Source organism: Penicillium cosmopolitanum (assembly GCF_028827165.1).
Source record: "Penicillium cosmopolitanum strain IBT 29677 chromosome Unknown utg000005l:1.0-4006212.0:1.0-4009387.0, whole genome shotgun sequence".
Taxonomy (NCBI): Eukaryota; Fungi; Ascomycota; class Eurotiomycetes; order Eurotiales; family Aspergillaceae; genus Penicillium; species Penicillium cosmopolitanum.
The window spans coordinates 3,064,958-3,083,538 of NW_026622675.1; the positions used below are offsets into that span (position 1 = coordinate 3,064,958).

Sequence of the window (18,581 nt, forward strand, 5' to 3'; positions counted from 1 at the left end):
TGAAGCTGTCAATGAAGGAGGCTTACACTGGCTCCCCAGGACTTTGATGTCTCCCGTCTTGTGGGGGTACTGAAGGATGAAAAGGATGCAACTTACATGACGCCCAAGGAACGAGAACTGACTGCCTGGATCTTCCAAGATGAAGACACTCAGGCGGATCTGGAAACTATCATTAAAATGATAGTACTGTCAAGCCTGCTTGAACTGAAGGACCTGGGGGCGGCGGCTGCTCGAATGATCTCATTGATACCTGAGAATAGTAGCAAAACATCGATCAGTGACGAAGTGAAGCAACTGAGTGATATCATGGACAAGGACGCAAAGGGTCAGATTATTTGGAAGGATATTTTGGAGAAATGGGAAGAAGAAAAGGGCGCGGCAGGTGACGAACTACGCAACCTCATCGACGAAGGGTTAAAGAAAGCTGAAACGGAAACGATTATTAAATAGGGGGCGTGGTAACATGCATGGTCACATCTGAAGTCTGCCCCATATTGCTTTCACTTGATTGGTCTCCCATGGGTGGCAGGGTGATCCCTATTTCCAGGTATTGGAAGTATCCTGATTAGCAAAGTACTTTCGGTGCAACTTTCGGTGCAAATAAATCATTCTGTTTACTTGATCTACGTTAGCTCATTTTATACTACAGTAATTTTTTTATGTGAACTTAATCATAGGAGGTACCTGTCATGCTAATGCAGAGTATACAAGATACCGGCCGAGCTTACCCAAATTGTGCCCATCTCATCAGCAAAGCTTGCGGAAATTTTATAGGGCAACTTTCTTCTTATCATAACGCTGATAGAGGTGTCGAATTGCACCCCAGCATATCGAAAAAAAACAAAAACAAAGCAAGGGTAAGTAACCATGAAATTGCTTGATGTACTGATTCAAATAATAAAGAACGGCGATTGCGCAGCTTTGGACAACTTGAAGAGATATCTCGTAATTTTAATCTGGGGAACGGGAACCCGTTCTAGGTCGAGTATATTGCCTGCGGCACCGATATTCATCTGCGGCATCTTCACTATGAATAAAAATTATAACGCTCACTTACATACAAAATCGCGGGCCATTCACGAAAATTTCACCCAGTCTGGAATATATAGCGTATGGTGGCGCCGATGAAAAGAGGACGGCTTGCCAAAAGCTAACCCTGGAGCGACATTGGGATCGGCGAGTTAGGGCCTACTGTTCGTTATAATTTTGAGTTTGAGAATTGTCTCAAGTCTAGCGATATCTCTCCTTTAACAACTCTGTACAGTACATACAACCATAGGGTGTGGAGAACAGGGCTTCCCGTCCGCTCAGCCGTACTTAAGCCACATACTAAACGCGGTCAATAACTAAAGAGCCCTGGATCTTAAAATAGCGTCAGTTTCCGACTTAGGGTGAGTGTGGGTGATATGGGTGAGAATTTTGGAGACTAGGGTAAGAGAGGTGAGAACGGGGTGAGAGCGGGTAAGAACAGGGTGAGAGGGGTGAGAATACCCACTGCGATGCGTTGCGTTATTCTAATTTACTGCAATGGTAGGAAATAAAAGCCCGAGGGCGTAAGTCTAGTCTGCCATTCCTCATTTTTTTTTTCATCCAGCTCCTCGACCGAAGATGTCCCCAGAAGAAATACAAAAGAAGCTAGAAGAGAGAAAGGCACGTACCGTATTATGTAGTTTCACCCACGAGTATCAGAACGCGCAGGAATAAGTAGTTAATACTTTCTGCCATAAGCAGCTTACTCTAGCTACGCTCCGTAATTACAAGAATACAGTATTAAATTAGGTACTGTAGGTAACCAAAACATTGTCTCGGGTCATCGAGGCTAATCAAAACACAACAGATAGAGACTTTCTCGCAATGAAGCAACTAACGCTAACTTCTCTAAAGAGGAGCCCGATCTTATCCCTCAGCTGTTAAAATCTTTTACAGAAGATTACATTGCTACAAGGAAAAAACTACCCTTACAGAAGTCAGTATGTTTGAACTTCATCAATTTTACGTTGAGGTAGGAGCGAGAAACTTCTTGCTCTCTACCAGGTCTAGTTAAGGAAGATATTCTCAACATAAGGCAGACATAAACGATTACACAAGGTATTCGCTAACCATTTATAGTATATAAGGCAGGACCTAACTATCAAATATAAGCTGAGAACAAAGCCGCAAGAACGATATATAGTTACAGCTAAGGATATAGACTACCTTCTTTGTAGCCTATTTAGGGACGATTAGCATAATTACAGACATAAGCATACTTAGGTCCAAACTAGCAGCACCCTTATAATTTTCGCTGGCTCGGGCTCGAGAGCAGGCACTGTTGTAGAGTTAAGTAACTACTGTAATACCAACGAGTATCTTTATTACAGGGTTTATTAGATCTCCCCCCCCCCCCTCTCTTCTTTCTTTCCTAACTTCGAACTATCAAACTAATAAAAAGTTAATAGTACCTTACTTTTAACCTAAAGTAGAGCTCGAAAGATAGTAAGCTAAAACGTTGGGTAATGATTAATCCTTAATTCCTGAAAGGAAAGCGTTATAAAGACGACAGATATTTATAAGGTCCCTAATTCTCTTATAGTTCTCGATAACTAACCTAGCATTCGAAGACCTAAAAATTAGTTTAGGGAAAACCCGATTCTTAGATTTAACTTTATGTTCTGGGTTATAGTATATAGCGTTGCTAATAGTACCTTCAAGGGACTCAGTACAGTAGAAGAAGTTCTGGCAGTTAGACCTCCTAAAGGAAGGAAATTATATATACTGTAATGGAGATTTCCGCTCTCAACATTGGTACCCTAGGGTCAGGTGACAGAAGCTTTAGTAACAAGGCTCCTGCTTTGTTTCAGGAGAATAAATAGCGTTCGTTCTAGATTATCAATTCAACATGCATGTTCCCCCTTACGAAATGTTCTGCTGAGGTTGCGGTATCGGTATACTGCTTATGAAAGGTTCTGTTATTCGTTCTGTTGTTCGTTCTGTTAATTCTCTATAGCGTCACGCTTGTCTATCGTCTCCTTGCACTCTGCGAGTGTGGTGGTGTTGTCTCTTCGCGATCGACCCGTCTGCCAACGCAGACTGCCTACGAGCATTCCCATCTTTCAATATATAGAGGTCTTTTACAATACTAAGGGAGCAGATCTATAATTACCTTATAACGGACGATACTATAGCGACGATAGATATCCTCTAGCTTTCTTAGGAAGTCAGACGTATTAGTTTTGTTGAAAGCAGGGGCTCCCTAAGATCCTGGGGCTAGCATCACACTATATATTATTTAATATATTAGCTAAGGGGGCAGAACTATATAATACTAAGTAGTGTAGTGGGGATTCTGCTCTCAACATCAGAATCAGGTGATTAGAGCCTTAGCAATAAGGTGTCGCTTATAGGGAGATATTTAGTTCGCGCGATAGCATTCTAGGAATACACACACCTGTCAAGTGTCACAATTCTGTCTTTTCTGTTCCTGCGGCGGTAGCAGTATCGGTATACTGCTCATGAAGGCTCCGATGCCTTAGGAAGCTATATCTCAGTGGCCATCGCCTTGCCTACTCGCCTGCACACTGCGTGTGTGGTGGTTTTGTCTCTCTGCGATCGACCCGTCTGCTTGACAGACAGCCAGCGAGCATTCCCATCTTTCAGTAGGTAGTACAGGATCTTACAACGGTATTACTGGTATAGAAGGGGACAGAGGAGGCGGTTTTACAACAGTTTTAGGACTTTTAGGACGAGAGGGTTCCCTAATTATCGATCTAGAAGCTTTAGGAAGCGGTTTGTAAAACTAAGTAAACTGCTCTACAGTAGTAATAGGTATAGCTATATTACTAGGAAGTTTACTATTATTTCTGCCGTAATTAATAGCTATAGTTTCGGGAGATTATTTTCCTGCAGGAAAATAAGATATTGGGGAATAAGAACAATAAACAGATATAGTATTAGAGAATAAATTAGCCTAATAAGATAATCTCTAGGTAGAAACAGAAACAGATAAAGATATAGACGAAGAGGATAATACTAAATAAGGAACAGAAGACTCTGTCCTCTAGGGTAATAATAATAACAATATAGCTATTAGTAATTAATACTGTTCTAATAGTAATCCCTTTAGTAATAGATAACGTAATATAAATAATAACAGAATATTAGACAGTACTGAATACTAGATATAGCTAATACTAGGGTATCTTCGAACTATAATCTTATATAATTAACTTAGTATTATTTATAAAAGTCCTTCTAGTACTGTAGCATCTCCTATATACTAATTAGTAAGTGTTGATCATAAAAACTATATATATTCTGCAGATAGCAGTATTCCGGTAAACCTTTTAGCTAATATTTCGAATATTTGATAGGCTAATCCTACCTAGGTTAAGCTGTTCTTTATCCTTTATAATATGTTCGAATACTGTTGTATTCTCTTAGGGTTAAATACAGTATCTACTTCTTACAAAGTTATTACTCTTGCTTTTAGCTATCCTTTTGTTAATCGAGCCTTCCTAGGGATACTATATAAAAGATAATAATACTTATAGGCAGTCTGCGTTAGTAGACGGGTTGATTATAAAGAGATAATACTACTATACTTACAGAGTATAAGGAAACGATAGGTAAGCGTAATATTATAGAGAATCAACAGAACAAATAACAGAATCTTTTATAAGCAGTATACCGATACCGCAACCTTAGCAGCCTTAGTAGAACACTTTCATCAGGGGGAACATAGATAATTATTATTGATGCTATCAAACGAACGCTACTTAATCTTAAGAAACAAAACAATGGCCTTATTGCTAAGGCCTCAGTTACCTGACTACAGGGTACCGATGTTGAGAGCGGAAATCCCTATTACACTAACTAGTAAGCCAAAACATGTGTGCCTCGAACCGCCCCACCCCTCGGGATGTGGGTACCCCCGGTTCATTTGGCAGCTAATCATCTTTCTAACACTAAATTCGCTGGATACCTACTCTCTGTAGCCGCTACTGCTGAGGATGACGGATGATGCCTTGAAACACCACCCATGGCGCGTAATGACACTCCACTCATTGCTAGACCCTCAAAATCCCACAAATAATGCCATGATCATAACGAGTCTCTGCGACTGTCGGGCCCATCCCGTAATGTACTGGTCTCCACCCATCTAGGTCGGTAGCTGCTCGATCCTGGAGTGAAGAGTGGTAACGTAGATACAGTAATCGAATAGTACTGGATGGTTGCTCTTGAAGGACAGTGGGCCTATAAGGCATCAGCCCCATCTTTAACCGCCAGCCTCACACTTAGCTGAACTATTTTTGGTACGTGAAGATAGAAGAGACATGCCCATTGAGTTATGTTAAATACCTCTAGTCCGTTCCGTAAATAGGTTCTCAGATGATCTCTGCGTTTACATCCGCTCCTTGAAGGGAAAATCCAAAATTTCTCACCCCACACTCTGTTTCAATCTTGATTGCTTTTTGGAGTTATTAGTTTGCTCGTGAAGAGGCCAGACTGTACCGAACGCAAAAGCAGCTGTCGCTTGTACCCGGACGACTTCAAAATGCAACGACTGCTTCGGCAAATGACGTTATCCCGCAAGAAATCAATAGATCTGGAAACACAAGCCGACTCGGTCATCCAGAAGTTGACATACAATAAGCGCATGGAATTTATCCAATTTCTGTTCGATGTCAAGCCTGAAATCCTCACCGGCTTCCCTGGAATCGAATCATACTGTGACTATTTAGAGCATGATGCTTTCCAGTCATTGATGGACCCAGAATTTAGCTTGATCTGGGAATTTATATCCTGCAAAAAAGCCAAAGAGATCACAGACTGTTGGGACTGGTGTCTTGCAGTGTTGCAGGTGACACAGTCTGAATATCCCGAAGTCAGTATACACGACATAGCACAGCGCCTCGAAGAGCAGATTGGTCCCTTGAAAACGAATATAGGGCGAGTCCAGGATAAGAGTTATCTTTACATCGCGATTTTCGGGGTTCTGTGCTGGTCAAGCCTGGTGGTGCGGCCTAGGTTGATCTTCACAGATGCTGTGTCGCCGAATTTCACATGCCTCCTGCCACACGACCCCAAATCGACATTAAAATCCCCCTCCAACAAACTAGTTGACAGATGTAAGCGGCCATTACTGACCACTTTTCGGTCGTTCAAACCACAGAACTGGGGTGACCAGTCAAGTGAACGTATAGTTGATGGATCGAGACCTCGAGAAACGGATAGCCTGTACGTGGCAAGCCTCAACGTCTACTCGTTACGCTACTTTGGGCACGTCACCATTCAATGGGTCGATACCATCAACGAGCATCTACGGTTCAATCCAGCTGATCGTCGGCTGTCCCTGTTTCGCTTTCCCACATTCTGCGCATTGCTTGCTAGCCATGGAGAAAATGTTTGCCCCACGATTAGAAGGTATAATACAGATCATCATACAGGCCCCCATTAACGTCGTTATAACTAACCGTTGATAGTATTCATGAGCAACTTGACCCTTTGTCCCCGGAGGAGAAGGACCAGTGTTGCGTTAGTCTAGAACAAGAGATTATCCTCTCCTACCGCCTTCTTGTTGGACAAGACGACAAGTCCAGAAAGGTTGCACGTGAAGAAATTTGCATGTTGAAGAACTCGTCCGCAGATCAAATTGTGGACAGAATGCTCTCGGATCTCTGCGAACGCAAGTATGACTGTGGCAGTCAGTGGTGGAAGACATGCGACAAAGTCTTGCAGAGCTATCCATCCGAGGTATGGCCAATCACATGTCGGACCATGGAAGGCCATCTTCAGCAAAGCGACGTATACAGCGCTCGAGACGACTTCCCAAGGCTTGGACCACGGTTGATCAAGCTCCAGCAGTTCAATACACGTCAGAGACCCAGTAAGCTGACCGATCTGTGGCGCGATAGGCGCAATCCTTTACAATGGTACACATTCGGGGCTGTGTTACTGGTTGGGGGAGTGGCGAACATTCTGGCAGCACTTCAGCTCCTGGTCTCTATTGCTGCACTGAAGTTCTAGGAGTTATCTATTCCAAAATTGCCTGATTGGAGTCTGAGTGCACTTCTTATAGATGCGGTCGGGAGGTTGGCCACTGACAGAGTAAGGACTTATTTGAACGTCGTTTTACAGTACAATAAAAATAATTAACGTTCAGAACACATAAAGAATCATACATGTCAATAATTGAACAATTATTCACTCCACTTGAGCTTATTACCTGCCAGTTTCTGCCTAGTCTCAGTTATATTTTTTCTTTTTTTCTACTTACCCAAGTTATCTTGTCACTTAGTATTAGTTATGTCTTTTGGTATCTCAGTTAGAGATATAATCATCTGCGCCCAGATCCCCACCAGCTTACTTCATCCACTACCAAGGGTCGCAACCCCCGGCTACACTTCGAGTGTTGAAGGAATTTGCATGATACATTGCCCACCGTCCGGTATATTTGCCACTGCTTTATCACCAGCATTCCCGTTACGCCTTGACTCATACTGCAGTCAATAAAATGAGGATCAACGAAGATCTAAATGTTTCTCCCCTCTACGAGCCTCTTGAAGGAGTCAAAAGACTTGAGAACTATCGACCAAGGGGTTATCATGTCGTTCAAATTTGGGATCTCCTCCACGATCGATATCAAGTTGTCCACAAGCTGGGATATGGCTCTTACTCAACTGCATGGCTAGCAAGTGATACAAAAACAAAGAAATACGTTGCAGTTAAAATTTGCACGGCGCGAATCCAAGGGAAGTGGACATTATATCCACTCTCCTTCAGCCTTATTGTCCTTCAGTCAGTCATCCAGGAAGAATGATGCTGCCATCTATCCTTGACAGATTCACCCTCCACGGCCTGAATGGCATTCATTCCTGCTACGTTACAGCGCCGACCAGCGCTAGCCTCTCCGACCTGAAAGATGGTCCATGGATTCGCTTATTCCAGCCTGACGTAGCCCGGTCATTGGCTGCGCAACTCATTCTTGCCTTGGACTATGTGCATGCTCAAGGTATTGTCCACGGTGACCTGCACCTTGTTAATATTCTTCTTAAAGTTCCGTCCGGGTTTGATCAGCTTTCACCGAAACAATTATACTAGAAATATGGAGCCCCGGAATTGGAACCAGTTTCTCGCCTATTTGGCAATCCTCTCCCACCTGGCGTCCCGACTCATGGGGTTCCGCCTATATGGTTGGGGAAAGCCAGTGAAGAAATAGGATTGCTAGAAACCAAAATCCTGCTTGCAGACTTTGGCGAGGCCTTTATTCGCTCAAAAGAACGGAGATTTGAATCTTTCACCCCCCTTGTGATCTGCCCCCCCCCCCCCCGGATGCACGGTTTGAATCTAATGAATCACTATCTTTTTCATCGGATATTTGGACTGCCGCCTGTACCATATGGTCTATCATCGCTCAGCGGCCTTTGTTTGAAGGATTCCTCGCAACAGCAGACGATATGACATGTGAACACGTTGACACCCTTGGTATTCTGCCATCCGAATGGTGGGGGAGATGGAATGCGCGAAGGCATAAATTCGATGAAGTCGGTGTGCCAAAGAATCGCAGGTCTTTTCGATCCTCGGACGATCGTTTTGAGGATAGCGTGCAACAGCCCAGGCGAGATAGCGGAATGTCGTCATTTGAAGCAGAAGAGAAGGAAGCATTGTTTGATTTGCTGCGACCGATGCTCTCATTCAGGCCTGCTAGTCGCCCTACTACCAATCAAATTCTCAATTCAGAATGGATGGTGAAATGGGCCTTGCCTGAATATCGCAAAAGCCAAGATAATCTATGAGATAATCCAGAGTCTGACTACATATATCACCAGATAACTTGTTTTGGATAGACATGATACTGAATGATTATCCACGAAACTGTCCATAGAGTAGAGTGAAACCTTCTTTAGCGGGGCAAAGTGTGTAAGGCGCGGTATTTTGAGGTTGTGTAGTAGGCGATGATGTCGTCGTACACTCCGAAAACACCCAGCATTAGCAGTGACACCGTTGGCTGGTCTTTCCACATGAGATTTTAATTTAGTCGTCAATAATGTGGATTGCATGGTCAAATTATGTGCCCCATTGGCCGACCAGATCCTCGCTTTCATTGCACAAAACAGGTGGCTATGTGCAGGTGCCAAGGGGACTAGTGCTTCAGTTGGTCATAGAACAGCCAATGATATTTGCTTGACTTCAGTTTTCAAGGTCAAAGCGTGATCCTTGCATGAAATGTAGGATTCTCACCCGGGCGGCACCCACCGCACTACCTGCCCCACGCCTAATGGCCGGGCTAGCCAATCGCCAGGACTAGCCTAGTGGGGAAGTAGCTGATCGCCGCTTTTCCATCGCGCGACCCGGTTGAGAAGGGTGAGTGCGCAATGAAAAAAGTGAGAAGCTTGATGAGGATCGCCCTCGGTCGCGCGACTGCTGTACGACAGAATGAAAAGTCATTGGCACCTAACACCTCTACCAAGCTAACGAATAGGGGTTAGACTCGTGGATTTGCATGTGTGTCTTCTTGGCGGTCAAATAAGGTTAGATTGTTTGTCCATGTAGTCTGTCCTGTCTGTTCTGAATGTGGCCGTGCCAGAGCACCAGAAAGTATATTTCAGGTTCCACTTTCTTTCCCATTCGAGTTGTAAGATTTCGAAGACCTCATAAGCTGAAGAGGGAGTAATATTCGATGGGATGTGAATATATCAAGATCGAACGTAGCAGCATTAAATGACGTAGCTAAACAAGAGGAGGGAAGGATAATGAGAAATGGCTAGAGAGGTTTTAATGCTGGTTAAAAGTTAGAGGATGCACGTAGATGCCTGCGGCAGCTTTCAAGCATCAAACGAAACATATCTCTTGCTCGCCACCTTTTGAATCATTGACAAAGTCTTGTTTGGAGGATACTGGCTCTGCCACTATATAGCAATCGGATTTCATTAATCGAATCACGTCGTACGCCCTAATTGGCTGCTGATGGCTTACCCGGCAGTCAAGCTGCGTACACCTTTTGCTTTCAGGTTGCTTCATCACTTTCCAGAGATATACGTTCTGAACGTAATAGTATGTAACAATAGCCCTTACCTTTAAGCTTTCCTTAGCCTATAGATAGGAAGAGACCAAATCCTAAACCTCCGTCGGGTGTTGGCAACGTATAATAAGGGTCAAGGTGCCAGGGCGCAAAAGGTGTTCGAGGTGGCTTAGTACGTTAATCGAATGACAAATCATAATCAACGATTCAAGAGAAGCAAGTAGCACTAAAGAGAAACAAAATGATATAGGAACACACTCTATACTAAGGTAAATAGCGATAAAAAAGCAGAAATGATCAAAATGAAATGACGATGAGGAGTGTAGCATGAATTTGGGGTGGGAGAAAAGAAGACTGGCACACAGTATTAAACTCCGCATTCGTCTTTAACTAAAGAGCCTTTATTCAATTGCAGACATATTTCAGCAGAGAACTTGAAATTTTTTAGAGTAAACATCGCATACTTGACGCAAAAAGAGTGAGGAAAGGAGAAGGTAGACCAGAAGTAATTGTGCTTTATTCTTTTTAGGCGTGAGGGAAAATGTGAAGGTCGGAAGTCAAATCATAGATAGGAATGACTAGCTTGTAGTCTCCATGGTCAGATGGCCTTAGACTTTCTCATTCAGCGCGATGGCGTTTTCTCCTTGATTTTTTTCTTCAGAGCTGTAACGATATGTCCTGCTTTCCGCTGGAGCCGATATAAGGCCGGCACACCATCTGCAAACGTGTTCGCGATAGGTGATCTCTTCAGAGGTACAGCTTGCTGAGAAAGGCCAGTACCCTGAGCCACAGTGTATTTATCCGCCTGCCAAATTCGGGCAAACATTTCTCCTGCAGAGAGTGTTTGTGGAAGACCTCTCTTCCCACAATTAGGTATCCCTATCCGGTTGGATTAGTTAAATTCGCAGATTATTGAGCAAATGGACAGCATGAGTGGACTAATAAATGAGTTGTATCATGTTATTGCCTTGATATTGTTGACAAGAACAGCGACGTTAACAACAACTTGAGATATCCGCTACAAGAATGTGAATAAGTTAGGCCCCAGAGCCGAATAGATCTTCCAAAATCCGGCGAGTTGCCTCATCCTCTTCCATCATGCTCCTAGAAATTAAGAAAAAATCTATCGGAAAGAGAAATATATGAGTAGATTATGGAGAAGTAGATGAGACGCTTGTCTGCCACTTCCTGAAGCCAGGTTGCTTTGATAAGACGCAGTGTGCTCGTTTATTCTTTGGACCTTGGCCGATCTCTATCTTCTAAATTCAAATACCTTCTCATCTTTCGGAAAATAGAATACTCGCTATCATTGAGATCGATGTGGAGTTCCAGGCCCTTTATAGCGATTTATAGTGCATGTCGTGCACCTTCCTTTTCTAGATCCATGTTCGCTTCCCGCGAGGAAGCGTTGCTATCCTCGATTGGTCGCAAGGCTTTTTCTGCTGATGTATAATAGCGATCATTGAGTCGTGTTTCATTGATTGCAGCTTTGTTTGAGCTAGTGTATACAGCTTTCCAGATATTTGAAATCCTTTAAAAGCCTGTGCAAGGACGGAATGGGATAGTCAACGTCTTTCATTCGAGCGTCTGCAGCCTTCTGCTCGTTATTGCCGAAGGTGCCGATGCATCATAACCAAGCCCAGCTAGTCAGATATCTCTTCGTCTCACTAGTAAGGTAGGAAACCTGGTAATGACTCACAAGCTCGTGAAAGAAGGCGATGGATGGTATGATGACGGACGACCCCGAGATGGGGAGTTTATTTTACTATGTGGTCACTAGTTGCTATCTAAATATCCTATATCATGCCAGGGAGCTGCTATTTTGTGCGTTTTAAGTGTGTGGACTTTTCGGTTGACAAATGAATTCAAGCTAGTGCATATTCGATGCATGTCTTGGGGACTTTTGATCTAAGTTTCTTTGATCCTCCAGATCTAAACGCCAACACATACATAATAACCTAACCAAAGATTCGCACAGTCGGATCCAACTTGAGGGTTCCACTTGTTGAACTGTGTTGTCGTAATGCCGTACTTTTGCTCAATACTCCAGCAGCCATCACCATCAATTGCCAAGTGCCATGTCTTGCATGTATTGATGGTACCCGGCATCGGCTGTGCAGTCTTGATGGCGACGCAGTAGTATTGATCAAGAATGAGAGTGCATGCGCTGCCGAGAGACGGATTCCATTTTGTGAGAATATCCTGTGTCAAGTATGTGTACTTTTCGTTGACAATAGACCAGCAGCTGTCTCCAGCCTGGGCTTTGTAGTAGGTCTCACAGTTCGCTACGGTACCGCTTCCAGTTGGACCAGGGGCGCCTCCGGATGCCGTAGATGATGCTGATGTTGTGACCGTGGTGGTAGCTGAGGATGAAGAATCTGAGAACAGTTTGTCTTTAGTATCTACTCTTCGTGGGCAGGGCCTTTGCTTCATGAGCCGCTGCTCTTGTTGTACTTACCTGACACACCGACGCAGACATAGTTCTCTAACCACAATTTTGCACAAGACGATCCAGTAGCAGGGTTTAAATTGTAGAATTCTTCCTTGGTCATGCCGTATTTCTTCGCGACAGTCTCGCAGTTGTCGCCGTCGACAACATAATACCACTTGTTACCTGCATTTGGAAGTCCATGTTAATAAATTCTGATCGAGTTATTCTAAAGAGCAGGGAGTCAAATCTCACAGTTCGACGGGATGCCAGTTTGATGTGGCTCATGATTAGCAGCTGTGCTCGAGCTCGTGGATGTAGCAGAGGTAGTGGCAGGGGATGATGTTGAGGTAGACCCCTCGCCAACACAAACATAGTTTTCCAGCCACAAATTCGAGCAGGTTGAGCCAGTTGCTGGGTTCAATTTAAAGAATCCCTCTTTTGTCAAACCATACTTTTTCACAATGGTTTCACAGTTATCCCCATCGACCACGTAATACCATTCGTTGCCTTGATAAAAACCACAATATAAGCCAGGTCTGACACAATCTTTTGATGGGAATGGAGGCACTGCTTACAGTCAGAAGGTGTTCCTGTTTGATGCGGCTCATGATCCGAGCTGGAGGATGTTGCAGTAGCAGAAGGCGAGGCTGGGCTGGACCCGTCACTAACACAGACGTAGTATCCAGCCTGTAGGCCTTTACAGCCCTTAGAGATCGACCTGTTGCGAATATTAGATAGAGGAGATTTGATAAGGTCAATCGATTCATCTCACGGATTCCACGAGTAGAACTGTTGAAGAGTAAAGCCCATGAACTTGTCTTGAATCGTGTTACAGGTGTCATTTTCCAGGACCTCATAGTACTTCTTGCAATCTGAAGTAATTCCACTTTGTGTGGGCGCTGCAGTTCCCGAGTATGTCAGAGTTCCAGCTGGAGTTGGAGTTGTATTCGAAGTTGTGCTGCCAGAAATGACAGGATTCTCTGGTCCTGCTACACAGTAGCTCCAACCAAGGATCAGGATGCATGCTGATGGCACCGAAGGATTCTATATCAGTCAGTTGCCGTCCTATATCAGGAAATTCCCTCAGGAAGAAATGGACAAACCCAGGAGAGGAACTGTTGCTCAGTGATTCCGAAGTAAGACTCGATCGCCTCACAGGTGTCATCTTTGCTGATATCGTTTATCCAGTACTCGCAGCCCTCAATGACAAGATCGCCTGTTTTCCCCGTCGCGGAATCTGCGTTGGTCCATCTGCGCTGGACTTGAGCACTGGAAAGTAAAGCAAGGCTTTGAAAGAGGAAAAGATTCAATCGGACCATTATGCTTGCAAGAGATAGAGAGGCAACAGACTTCGGGGCTTTAGTTTCAAATAAGTGTAGCCACTTCCAATACTCTTCAAGTCCGGTAAGATCGAGTCCATAAACAGTAACAACACTAAATTAGTCTTGCCAAATCTACCCTTATCCAATGCGCGATTATGGGATATATCCACTGCCTGTTCGTATTACCTCTTTTAATTACACGCCAAACAGATCCACCGTTAGGGCCTTGGCGCTTGTATACTGTCGGGAGATAGTTCTCAATACTAGCTCTGTTTTTGCGCATACATACTAGTGTTTCTTTTCCAGGCCCCCACTTATGCATTCCGATCATTAGCTAGATCCGTAGGATTCCACTCAGCCTGATCAAATAAGCGAAATTTGCATTGTACCGCATTCATTCAACAAACTTACACAAAATCAAGAAATGATGATCTGAGACATCCCGAAGCCCCCGAGCAGTCTTAGTGGTGTTCTCCACTCACCTGCCGTAGCGAATGCTACCTTCATAATGTAGTTCACCCCACTTACTATTGTATCAAGCGGATCTTTCGGGCGTCCTAGACAAGTATCTCGCAAAGCGAAGCGAAATAAAAGTGAGTACGGTGGATATACCTCGGACACTTGGGAAATACCGAACGGTGAAATGAAACGAGCTTAGATCCCCCTGTAAATGAAAAGACGAAGCTAAGAGAAAGACCAAGGAACTTGTTGTACCTAGAAGTTGGAGTCCGGCAAACTTTGAGTATCGACAAATAGTTTATGGCATGCTGCAATATTACAGAAGAAATCGTTTTGCGGTCTGTAAGCAGTGCCTGTAGCTTTTGTTTTGTTTTCTTTTATTCCCTGCTGAACGGAACGTATTTCTGAAAAAAAAAAAAAACAAACACTATCAGTAGATAGTACTATGGCCTACCTCTAACTATATCCTACATACTAGTTACTGTAGTGGGGATTCCTGCTCTCAACATTGGTATCTCAGAGTCATGTGATTAGGGCCTTAGCAACAAGGCTGCTGTTTAGTTCAAGGAGGATAAATAGTTTCGTTCTAGATTATCAATTCAACATGGATGTTCCCCCTTCTGTTATGAAAAATGTTCTACTGAGGCTGCTGAGGTAGCGGTATCGGTATACTGCTCATGAAAGGTTCTGTTATTCGTTCTGTTGTTCGTTCTGTTGATTCTCTATAGTGTCACGCTTGCCTATCGTCTCCTTGCACTCTGCGAGTGTGGTGGTGTTGTCTCTTTGCGATCGACCCGTCTGCCAACGCAGACAGCCTACGAGCATTCCCATCTTACATTACATAGTATTAATTAGCAGTATTCAACGTTTCTAGGTTTTATAATCCACTGGTAGAGGTTTCACATTTCATTCAAGCTTTCACATCGATTCATTGGTTTCCGACTCAGACTCTGGGGCTTCGGTGTCATCAGGATAATCTTCTGATGGGATACAAGATTGAAAGAAATGATGGGGACGATCAGTACCATCTCTATCTTCCTTTTGCCAGTCCTCTCTGTCTCGATTGGAGAGCGTATCAAAGCTTGCACCATGACGCCTTAGTAAATCGGCCATTTCCTTGTAACCTTTCATTTCAGCAACATATAGGCTAACATGCCCATGCTCTGCAGCATTCAAGCCATTGCACAGAAGAAATTCAACCATGGCGTAATTCTCACGTAATGAAGCAAGCTTTATGGCTGATTTCTGGGATCGTATATCTCTTTTCAGTAGAATGGAAACAATATCGCGGCGATCATCTTCAACAGCGCGGTATAATGGCGAAGGGGTATACCGCTGTGGATCGGCACCACAATCGAGCAAGTTGTTCACTAACTCAGTGTGTCCATACTGGACTGCAATAAATAACGGTGGATTGTCAATTTTGACTCGACTACTATGCCGTGCTTTATCGGTAAACATCGGAAATGGGTTCGCAGTACGACTTCCACGATAGAAGTTAATTTCTGCACCAAACTTCAACAGAGTCTGAACAATCTCTGTATTTCCAGCTTGGATCGCCAATGCTAGAGCATGCTGAATGTTGATAATACTTTCAAAGCAGTGACCTTGCGAGGAAAGACGATGGGTATAGATATCTTCCCAGTACGGATCTGATCTTCTTCTTTCCTCTTCCCATTCTAATTCCTCTTCCCATTCGGAATCAATCTCCCCCTCGGTATTCAAATTCCACTTGCATAGATAGGAATACCGGGGATCCCCATGTCTAATTCCGGCCAACTGGGAAACCTGGGTCGGATCCCGCGGACGCGAATGGGGTTTAGTTCGGGCAACATTTAACAGCCCGACTAAAAGATTTTTGAGTTGTGGAAGAAGATTGTATTCGGCGGTAAAGGCGAGCGCTGATCCGTGATCGTACTGAGCATTCCAATAAGGTAGACACTTTCCCAGCTCTTGGTACAGATGACGATTGGTTCTAACAAATGCGTAGACATCGTTTTGGCGTGAAAGATAGGACGAAATGATCCACAGAATTTCAGTGGGCAGCTGAGAAAGATCCATCTCGATGTGTGATTAGAAACTGAAAAGACACTTAATTTCTGGGATGCATATATGTTGCACACATGTAGGAGGAAAGGTGCTCACTAATGAAAGAGCGAGGTATTTCTTGTCGCCCCTATGTCCACTCTTGACAATGTCCACAATGGCGAAAGAGTATCGCTAGACTAAAGGATGCCAAGTTATTGATCCGGTGCTAGCTTCGGACATCAGGTGGTTCCGGTATTTAAATGAGATTGTAACTAGTCCGTACGTGCTGCGTTCTCATCTCGTGCCTGGCGTGATGGAGTCGAATGTGGGGCCACGGTCGATTCCGTATTAGCTAGTATACTCCGTAGTTCAGAACATGCATCCTGGTCCAGACTTATCTTCTGCATGATCAGGGTGGAACATTTGCAATATCTACAAATCCTTGAATATGCATCCGAAAATTATCAAGATTTCGGCGATCGCCTATTATATACGGGATGAATTCGAAACTACTCCAACAGATCTCTCAAAGATAAACAATGGCAGCTTATTTCAATTTCCTTCGAATGGTGATTATCAAGAAAATATCTAAAAATGTTATCCGCATTTTATTTCCCAGATTCTATGAAAGATATTTGTTCAAGAAGCAAAGAATCTTTTTTAATTATTTTTGATAGCCAGAGATTCAAATTACCCTGGTCATTCAATCAAAAAAACTGACGCAATGTCTTTCGCCATCCTCGCCTCTCGGGCAGATGGGATCTGGCGAGTCGCCAGAGCATTTACCGGGATCTTGAGGATTAGCCCAGTTGCACTGGCCAAAATACACCCCAAGTGCAAAAACTGTTAAAGTATCTGCAAAGTTTTAGCATCCCTGTTGCAAAAGATGTGTTTTAATTCAAGAAGGAATGTCTCCTACCTGCATTTTTAATGGGGGCTCTCTCGCTTTTAACATCGAATACCCTGGCGAACTCTCGGGCAAGGAGTGCGCCATAAACTGCTTCCTGCCTCCCGTTCCAAACAATTGAGTAGTCTGATATTTGTCGTTAGTGTAAATCATGTATACAGCTTCACTGTTTGATTGAAAGTTTCGCACCAAATGTTTGCCAGTCATTGAGGACATTGTAAGAGTGGGAGGTTTCGTGAAATACTGTGCTGGCCGCAGCATACTTCTTCACGTATTGCAGGGGCTTCCCCCTCAAAGATTGAAAGGAGGAGCCTTGAATCTCAGCCAACGTCTTGCCGGCCCACATATCGAAGCTCTTTGGACAGTATACGGTCTCTTCCTTGTCATTTGATTTATGAAAAAATTGATAGCCGTTCACTTTGGAAGTCTCATGGCAGGTCACTTTGTGCTCAAAGAGAACCCGACGATCTGTAATTCTTGTATCATGATACAGCACTGGGTTCGGTATTAGTTGAATCGAATTTAGACCGCATTGAAGTGTTGGAACTTACTATAGCCCTGTACACCTTCCTCGTGCGTGTTGACAAGCCATTCATCGGCACAATTGATCACCATTTGAAATTTTGTATTAGTCGCGCTCAATGCTTTACTGATATCTTCGAACATGACTAAGTTCCATTAGTATGAGGGGCTGTATACCATTGTCCGCGTCCAAGGCATTAACTTACATAGCACCTGCTTCATTGTATTTATAGTCTTCCCTCTTGAAACTTTGCCTCTTGCTCTTCCAAGGGTTACCTGTCCAAAGAAAGCATTCCAAAGAAGGAAATTTCGGCTTCTTCTAGTGTACTGGGCCGCAGGCCAGGTGCTAGGCTCTTCTTTGTTTCTCATTATCTCCAAAAGCTCGGCCACAGCAGTATGAGCTCGAGATGCCTTTTGAGCAGCTTCAGAAACTTGTGCTTTTTTCTAGGGAAGATGAGAACATACCAGATCCGCAGCCTCACTCATGGATATATGGAGGTATGTGACCTGAGCATCCGAGCAAGTCGATCCAAAAACAACATTGGGCCTTTTGCTTGTATCTGCACGTGTATGTAGAGAGTTTAAGTCCTCCACGATCGAGCTTGTATTCGTCGAACTTCCAATCGTCTCGATAGCAACTGGAGAGCTCGCTGTATCCAAGATGGAGGAAGCTGCCGTAAGAGCACAAAAAACAGCCACCAGCAGCATTTGGACCAGCGAGCCAGCTTTTGAAGCTGAGCCTGCAAAAGTTTTCTCACGAAATTGCATGATGAAATGGGAATCTAAGAGAATAGAAGCTTTGGTTGTGTTTCACAGCGGGATCTCATCGGAATATATTTGAGCTCTGATTATGTCCAGTATCTACTAGCAAATACTATTACCTATTAGGTATTTACTATACCCCCCAAAGCC

The 18,581-nt window shown here is 43.8% G+C and overlaps 5 protein-coding genes across 5 annotated transcripts; 2 read left to right on the forward strand and 3 right to left on the reverse strand.

Moving 5' to 3' along the window:
- Window positions 1-96: 96 nt before the first annotated feature.
- On the forward strand, window positions 97-450 carry N7509_004157 (uncharacterized protein; the record flags this gene model as incomplete). Its single annotated transcript, XM_056628794.1, has 1 exon — window positions 97-450. One exon carries the CDS (start codon window positions 97-99, stop codon window positions 448-450), a length of 354 nt encoding a protein of 117 aa, XP_056491528.1.
- Window positions 451-5,533: 5,083 nt separating this feature from the next.
- N7509_004158 (uncharacterized protein) lies at window positions 5,534-7,005 on the forward strand (the record flags this gene model as incomplete). Its single annotated transcript, XM_056628795.1, has 2 exons — window positions 5,534-6,402; window positions 6,462-7,005. 2 exons carry the CDS (start codon window positions 5,534-5,536, stop codon window positions 7,003-7,005), a joined length of 1,413 nt encoding a protein of 470 aa, XP_056491529.1.
- Window positions 7,006-11,932: 4,927 nt separating this feature from the next.
- Window positions 11,933-13,750, reverse strand: N7509_004159 (LysM peptidoglycan-binding domain-containing protein; the record flags this gene model as incomplete). The annotated part of the gene is made up of 6 exons (XM_056628796.1): window positions 11,933-12,378; window positions 12,459-12,614; window positions 12,684-12,938; window positions 13,007-13,149; window positions 13,204-13,475; window positions 13,535-13,750. 6 exons carry the CDS (start codon window positions 13,748-13,750, stop codon window positions 11,933-11,935), a joined length of 1,488 nt encoding a protein of 495 aa, XP_056491530.1.
- Window positions 13,751-15,130: 1,380 nt separating this feature from the next.
- N7509_004160 (ankyrin repeat domain-containing protein) lies at window positions 15,131-16,273 on the reverse strand (the record flags this gene model as incomplete). The annotated part of the gene is made up of 1 exon (XM_056628797.1): window positions 15,131-16,273. The coding sequence occupies one exon, from the start codon at window positions 16,271-16,273 to the stop codon at window positions 15,131-15,133; it is 1,143 nt and encodes a 380-aa protein (XP_056491531.1).
- A 670-nt stretch (window positions 16,274-16,943) lies between these two features.
- On the reverse strand, window positions 16,944-17,891 carry N7509_004161 (uncharacterized protein; the record flags this gene model as incomplete). Its single annotated transcript, XM_056628798.1, has 5 exons — window positions 16,944-17,095; window positions 17,160-17,273; window positions 17,337-17,642; window positions 17,699-17,815; window positions 17,876-17,891. The coding sequence occupies 5 exons, from the start codon at window positions 17,889-17,891 to the stop codon at window positions 16,944-16,946; spliced, it is 705 nt and encodes a 234-aa protein (XP_056491532.1).
- Window positions 17,892-18,581: the final 690 nt, after the last annotated feature.